This window comes from Rattus rattus, chromosome 8, assembly GCF_011064425.1.
Source record: "Rattus rattus isolate New Zealand chromosome 8, Rrattus_CSIRO_v1, whole genome shotgun sequence".
Classification (NCBI taxonomy): domain Eukaryota; kingdom Metazoa; phylum Chordata; class Mammalia; order Rodentia; family Muridae; genus Rattus; species Rattus rattus.
This window is the reverse complement of record NC_046161.1, coordinates 80,590,739-80,598,699: the sequence shown is the minus strand read 5'-3', so window position 1 is coordinate 80,598,699 and position 7,961 is coordinate 80,590,739. Positions and strand designations below refer to the sequence as shown.

At 42.5% G+C, this 7,961-nt stretch overlaps 1 protein-coding gene across 1 annotated transcript in view; it reads right to left on the bottom strand.

Annotated features, from left to right (window-relative positions):
- Positions 1-7,961, bottom strand: part of Dop1a (DOP1 leucine zipper like protein A) — a 101,455-nt gene that overhangs the window by 741 nt on the left and 92,753 nt on the right. Inside the window, exons 35-39 of the mRNA XM_032909682.1 lie at positions 6,230-6,366; positions 5,706-5,761; positions 4,450-4,614; positions 3,177-3,306; positions 1,715-1,765 (exon numbers count right to left, since the gene is read on the bottom strand). Coding sequence (XP_032765573.1) covers positions 1,715-1,765; positions 3,177-3,306; positions 4,450-4,614; positions 5,706-5,761; positions 6,230-6,366 — 539 coding nt within the window. The remainder of the gene's footprint in view (positions 1-1,714; positions 1,766-3,176; positions 3,307-4,449; positions 4,615-5,705; positions 5,762-6,229; positions 6,367-7,961) is intronic.

Below are 7,961 nucleotides of genomic sequence, written 5' to 3'. Positions count from 1 at the left end.
GACCTAGACACGGGAGGGAAGCTGGACCCTGAGTACAGGACCTGGCTAGTGTACAGGTTCTGCCCTTTATTTACTGTGCTGTGCCTGTGCAAGACAGAGAGCTCTTGGTGATAAGATGGCAAAACCTTTTCTTTTGCAGCTGGGAAGTCAAATGAGGATGTATGTAAAAACTGTCCACTAAATACCAACACCAGTAATTTCTATATATAAAGACACAGAGCTACTTTAAGTTGGATCTGGCAACACATGGCTTATAATCCTAGCACTGGGGATGATGAGGCAGGAGAACCTTGAGTATAAGATATAATAAGGCTGATGCTTGCTGACAGGAGCCTGATATGGGTGTCTCCTGAGAGGCTCTGCCAGAGCCCTATTGATACAGATGAGGATGCTTGCAGCTAACCATTGGACTGAACAAGGGACCCTAATGGAGGAGTTAGAGAAAAGACTGAAGGGGTTTGCAACACCATAGGAAGAACAACGATATCAACCAACCAGACCCCTCAGAGCTCCAAGGGACTAAACCACCAACCAATGAGTACACATGGATGGACCCATGGCTCCAGCCACACATGTAGCACAGGATGGCACTGTCCAACAAAAACAGGAGAAGCCTTGGTCCTGTAGAAGGCTTATTTCCCCAGTGTAGGGGAATGCCAGGGTGTTGAGATAGGAGTGGGAGCATTCCCATAGAAGCAGGGGGAAGGGAGAGGAGGTATGGGAGAGAGGGGCACAGGGGATAACATTTGAAATGTAGATATATAAAAAACCAAGAAAAATAAAATAAAAGATACAAGATTTTTGTCTCAAAAACTGCAATAAATGATATTTGTTTCCTGGTTACTTTAAGAGACACCAACAGCTACAGGAAATCTACCCACAGGAAGGACTGAATGAGTTGAAGGTATTTGCACTTGCAAAATCACAGACTAGAGCACAACAAGAAGAAAATGCTGAGGACAGGAAAGGCAGGAAGGATGAGTAAGCTTGTTATGTTCATTCACACACTGCGTTCTCTTGGACACTGCTAAGAAAGTGACTTATCTGGTTTTCTTTTTATCAGTTGCGTGATCCCAAGTTTCTTTCTTTCTTATGGTTTTAGAGAGGAAAGCATTTTAACGCTGAGCTACACTATGAGTCTGTCTGCTGTAAGATTGGAAGGTTACAGTGCGTGGCACGAGCAGGCAAGGGCTTTAGAATGAGCCGTGCTGTTACTCAGCTCAGTCATAAGCTCTGATCCAGCCTCTGATCCAGATGAAAGGTGAACACGGACTTTCATCACCACACACACGCCAGCCAGCCAACCGTCACACAGCGCCTGGTTTATCATGTTGCTTCTAGTCTCCTAAAAATCGGACTGCAATTAAAGGTCAAGCAAAGGGGAGATAATGAATTTATCCAGAAAGGAAGTAAATGCTGCTTATACCCTTTATAGCTAATTTTGAAATACGGAGAATCATGGTAAAATTGCCTTTTATATTCCCACTGAGATTTTCCTGTAAAAGAGGGAACCTCTCCTCACAGCCCTGAGCTGGTAATCAAGAAAAGCACAGGTTTCAGTGGGGTTTTGTTATGTGCCTGTCCTCAACACGGAATAACGAAACATCTCCATATAACTTTCTCCTTTGACTTCACACGTCTACAGGGGAGTGCCTTCCTGTTGACCTCTCGGGGCTTTTGCTGCCATATCATATGCATCAGCAGCCACCCTCACCTGATGCTTGGTCATCTCCAATCCCTCCAAAATCTTAAAGTCCTCCTCGTCCTGTGGAAGGAAAGAGGAGAACTCATAGCCTTTGTTCCAGTAAAAAGTATGTTCGGCCATGAAGGCCTTGTTTAAAGGGATCGGGATGGGAAGACACTTTCTCGTGCAAGCAGCTGTTTTATCTGTGGGGCACCTTGGAGGATGTCAGAGGGCATGGCCCCAGAGTCTCGTGATTGTTCACTGCATCTGGATTTCGTTATCAAATCCTGTGACAGAAAAGGGCAAGTTTTGTTCTTATATTCTGGATCAGACTTTGGTCCATAACTTTGCCCTTTTATTTGGTCCCTAAAGAAGCAAGTTCCTCATATCCTTGAAGTAAGGCTTCTAATTGCCTTCTTTCCTTTTGCTCTGAGGATACAGCTTCATTACTGCTGAGACAAAACCATGTGAGTTCATACAGACCCAGTCTCAAAAACCATCCCATGAGCCTCAACTGTATGCACTGGACAGATTCTGCACTGAGGAAATGAGATGTTAACAAAGGCCCAATGGTGAACCTGCCATTTTCATTCCCCTCTGCCTCAGGGCAAAGACTGGCAGGCTAGCCTCATCTTCCTTAGTTGTAAAGGAGCATGCTATAGACTACAGCTTAACCTCCTACACTCTATGAGACAGGTTTTGGTAATTCTCATTTTCTATTTGTCCACATAGATGTTTTTAAAAATGTTTTAGACGTTTGTATTTTTGAGTCCCTTCACTAACTTTCTAATTAGTAGTAAATCACATTTAGTAGATGGCTTTATTCTTAGCAGTGTTTTTAAAAGTACAGGGAGCAGGAGTAGGGTAGATATACAAAACTGAAGCATGGCATAACACGAGTTATAGAAAATATTAGGAGATATTATTAAAGAAGTCTATCGAGCTATAATTCAACTTTGATGAGGTATTTCTATCAAGTTTATTAAAACTCTGATGTGTTGATCTTTTCATCTTTTTGAAGCTAATCTGACAGGTCTGTTCTGCAAACACCCCTGAGCAGTGCTCACTCAGCTCACATCTGATCTCATCACGGTGTCACCCTGACTCCGAACACACCAGACTCTCAGGTTTGTCCCAAGATTGCACAAGCATTGCTTCCAGTGTTTTCACTCATTTTGAAAGTAAGAAATTTAAAAATGTTTTTAAAGAATTCTTTTATCTTTTTAAAAAATTGAGTATGACAAAGAGATATTTCTTAAAAATAAATCTTCCAAACCAAGAACTTTTTTTCCAGATAAACTTGACAATATTCTTAGTTTTACAAGAAACATTTAGTAATGATTCACAAGTGCAGCATTTATATAGCAGTTATATAATACATATAAACATGTAGTGATGACTCACGAATGCAGCATTTAGTATTAGCACAGTTATAGAATACACAATAGAACAGAAAACAATACCATAATGAGAGCCTCCTAAGCTTTGGTACCTTTGCTCTTTTCCGAAGGAGTTTTGCTAGTCGAACCACGTATGGCTTAAATTCTCGCTGATGTATGCCTTGCCTTCTGACTTCTAAGCCGGAGTCATCTGAAGCTTCAGGAATAAAGGCCCATCGGTACCTACCAGTGGGAGAACGTGGCATTGGAGATAAGCTACATCATTAGTACAAAGAACCTGGCCCCAATCCATGCAAACTCAGGTGGAGCTGAACCAAGCTGGGAGCACCATTCACTGGCACTAGCTTTAATCAGTGAAAGTAGAACTCACCATTTGAAGCTGAGTGGCAGTGGCACACACCTTTAATCCCAGCCCTCAGGGTGAAAGGGGGGAGAGGCAGGGGAATCTCGGTGAGTTCAAGGCCAGCCTGGTCTACAAATAGAGTTCCAGACAGCCAGGGCTACACTGAGAAATCTTGGCTCAAACAAACAAACAAACAAACCAAGAACTATTTCAGAGCTATAGGGTAATAGGACAACTTGTACTTGTCACCATTTCATGAGCAAAGTCAGTATTAAAAATGTTTCCTCTTAACCTAAGTAGACAAAATATATTGTGTGACTGTAGTAACTGCCTCAAGCTTGCAGTCCTCTCCCTCAGTCTCTTCCTGACTGGTAGACAGGAAACTCAAACAGAAACTGCTATGTCTGTATTATAACAAAGTTGGTTATCCCAGCACGTAGAAGCTTGTAAGAAGGAAGACAGGAACCGTCAGTGTTCCAGACAGACTCTTGTACTTATGTATCCTCCCAGAGAGTTCATGCACAGAAAAGCATATTCACATATTCACCCCTCTAACTTTCAAAAACAAACCACTACCAAAGTCACACCAGGTCTGTGGGCCCAACAGCTCGGGGTAGAGCGCTTGCCTGGCACACAGACCTGGACTCCCTCCCACCAGCACTAAGACAACCCGACCAAAGTAAAAGCAGGCATAATTGCTGATTGAACTGTCTTGGAGCTTTTTTTTTTAATATCGCTTTTTGATATGCTTTCTTCCACACTACACAGCAAGACTTCCAGTGCCTGAGTCTGCACCCCACTGCCCCACATCTAGGGGGTGCTCTAGCTTTTCAGTGATGGTCTGGAAATATATCCACAGCAACCACTGAGTGCTAGTAACTGTGCTGCTCCACTCTTTCCAATACAGAAAGGTTTTAGCGAAAACTTATGAATACTTCAGCCTACACAAAGAACTTTAGGTTGTATACCAGTGACCACATGTATTTAGAAAATATCCATTTAATATCCTTGCTTTTACTTACATCTGAAACTGAGGAAGATTTTCAGAGGGCAATGCCAGAGCCAAATCCAAAAACTTGCAGGCTGAGAGATAGAGGTTTAACCACCTCTGGCTGTTGTATGATGTGGAGAAGCCATTCCCTCCAGTGTAGGTTGTCTCCAGACCAGCCGCAGACGGCCCTGACGTCCTGGAACCAGACAATGCTGTCATCAGCAGGACCTTTGGCTCATGGGAGTCCTGCAAATGCTAAAGACCAACTTGTTTTTTCCACAGCCACACTGGTGACCAGGAATTACAGTGCTCACGACTAAACTGTATTTGAAGACTTCACTCGTCAGGCACTATATATCCTGTTGTGTCAGGCAGGGCTTCTCAGCTTGGAGCTTACCAAGCAGGGTAGGACAGTGAGTCCCAGGGACCAGCTTTGCCCACTTCCTCAGAGCATGAATGCAAATGCATGGACCACTCCTACCCTTTTCTGTTCTTATTCTCTGTGTTTGAGTGTTTGGCTGCTGCATACATACACAAACATGCACGCACACATGTGCACACACATGTGTACTGGATGCCCTGGAAGTTAGAGTGACAGATGGCTGTGAGCTGCCACGTGAGTGCAGGGAACCCAGTTCTCACTGCTTAGTCATCTGTCCAGCTTGCACACCTAGATATTTTACATGAAAACTCAGGTCCTCAGACTCACATGGTAAGCACGACACACTGAGCTAGCCACTGCACACCCAACTGGGAACATTCTGGAAGATATATGGATACCCTGGTCACAGTTTACCTGCCATACTGGTAAAAATCGCAAGTTTTAGGTACTGGATCTAAACTACCAAAACTAACATGAGACTAACATGACTAATGTGCTTGAAATAATACTGAATTATATTAAGTGGATTCTTGTATAGAGTATAAGTGCAGAGGCTGACATTCATAAGTGATAATAATTTAGTCTATCATGTTTCCTGACTAAATAAAATTATATTCAAACATAAATAATGGAAGTATTCATTTTTTAAACATTTATTATTTTATGTATATGGGAATTCTGCCTGCATTTCTATCTGTGTACCATGTGTCCATTCCCTTGGAACTGTAGGTATAGCCAACCCCATGTGGGTGATGGGAAGTGAACCAGGTCCTCTGAGAGAGTTGTCAGTGCTCTTTACCATTGGTTGAGCCATCTCTCTGGCCCCAAATAATGGAAGGGTGTATGTAAACTCTGAGTAACTTCAGCTAACTTGAGGAACTCCCAGAAATGAAAGCACACCGTACCGTGAAATGTCTTCATCAGCAGTGAGCTCCTGCTCCATCAGCAAGAACACTTGCACCTGCAGACAGGAAGGAAATGCTCACTTCAAGCGGGTGCACCACTGTTTCACCATAGCTCTGGTGCGAGTGGGGCTGGGGGGTTTACTTCAGGGAGTCTTCGCAATCTCTGAAGTGGACTTAGATGGGATGCATGCTGTACTTGAAGCATCAGACTAACAATCCTGCTCAACTGTCTCTCACCAGGGGCCACCAGTCCTGTTGGCTATGACAGAGCCAAAAATGTGCCAAAGAGACCAAGCGTTAAACTGGATGAGAGATGTAAGCGTTCACAGGCGGTTGGTTCTCTGCACAATTTGAGGCTTAAGATACCTAAGAACATGGAATCTGACTTGTTTTTACTATTTCAACTTCAGAAATTGCCATGAACTGATAATATTGAGTTTAGTTTTCACCTAAAAAGCATTTGGAAATTAATCACACTGTTTTTCAGTTTATATTTATAGTCTCATAAATTAAAATTAACTCACAAGTTCGGTGATCATGGTAGGCCAGAGTGAGGTAAGGTGTTGTGGAGACATTCTTAAAAGTAACACTCTAAAAAACAGGAACACTTGAGAGTGAAGGGTCGGCACCTGGGGCAAACGGAGACTCTCCACCAATCTCTCTGAAAGAAACAGCACATTTTCAATGCCTAAGTAATCCCAATTATTACAAAACTTAATGTCTAGACAAAAAAACTCCAAATTTTGCAGGCTGCTTCTTTAATTAGAAGTTAAAGAGTGACATGAAATATGTACAAAACTCAAGAATTTTCTTATAAGATTCAGTAGATTCTATTACATGCAGCTAAAAGTTTCGAATGTTAGGATTCTCTGTGGACAGAATAAGAAAGAGGGACTAGTCCATGAATTACATTTTGAAGAAAGATTAACTATAGACACAAAGGATCCAGGCATGGAATCCCAGCACTTGGGAGGTTGGTAAGGTAAGATCATGTGCTGGAAGCCAGCCTATACTATATAATGAGACCTGGTCCCAAACAAATCCAAACCCAAACAAAGCAAGCAAGCAACCTAAGGACTCAGAAGACTCTCACTGTTCTGTATCTGCAATCAGGTGTGCAGAGGTGAAGAACAGAACCCTTTCATGGGAGTCCTTGGGTTCTTGAGGTTAGAGGCTGCACAGCACTCCCTGAGTCGGGCAGTAAATAGTTTGGTTATGGGTAAAGGTATTTGGTGGCTCAGAGTGATGTATTCTTTGAACACAGTCACCAAACTCATGATGAAAATTTTCAAAACATGTCATGTAACCAATTATAGTGGTTCACTTCCAGCCTGGAATATTAAATGCCTATTTTTTTAATTAAAAAAATACAGTATTATTCATAGTTGTATTAGGGTTTGTATTTCCTCTGCAAAATGTTTCTGCCTAAACTCTTGTCTATGGACTTACAAAATGCTTGGCTACCTTCTCTCTGTTTGTTCTTTAGAGAGCATTGAGTCGGACCACGGAGCTCAAGTCAAAGCTCAAAGAAGTGAGGCAGTGGCTCAGTTCACAGATGGCAGAATGACCATTTGAAGATACAGTTACAGGGCTCAGTTAGGGGACAGTAGGCTGGAGGATGGAGCGGGTTTCTCCTATACCTGCTCTGAATCAGCGTTAAATACATGGGACCGTATTTTTTTTTTTTACCATGGCTATTTTTTCCATAGCCAGCATTCATGACTCCAGGGGTCAAGGATAGAAGTGGAAATACTACTACTCAGAGACACGAGCAAAAATTTGCTTCCTCCTACCTCTGATCTTACGCTCTGTTGGCCCAGAAGTCTTGCTTCCTGAAGGGGCAGTGTTCCCCATGGTTACTTTCTCATGCCCCCGAGTCAAAGCAAAGAGTTACGTTTGTAGCAGAAATGACTGACCTGGACTATTAAGAAGAAATTGGACTGCTTCTCCTAATGAAGGTAAGGGAGAGCACTTCTGAAGTGCGAGTGATCCAGTAGGGTATCTCAGTATCTTATCAGGTAGACCCTGCTATGAAAGTCCATGGGAAATACAACCCAATCTAGGTAGGATGGTTAAAACATGCCAGACTGAAGCTTTGGGTAGAGACTCCAGACCTGATTGTTACAGGGGGTTGAAGAAGTGTAGAAAAGGAGAGGGCAATTATAAATAGTAGTTTTAGAAAGGAAGGTCATAATTATTATGAATGTTTCCCCCTATTTTGTTAAGAATATTATGTGTGTAGACATGTGTGCATTT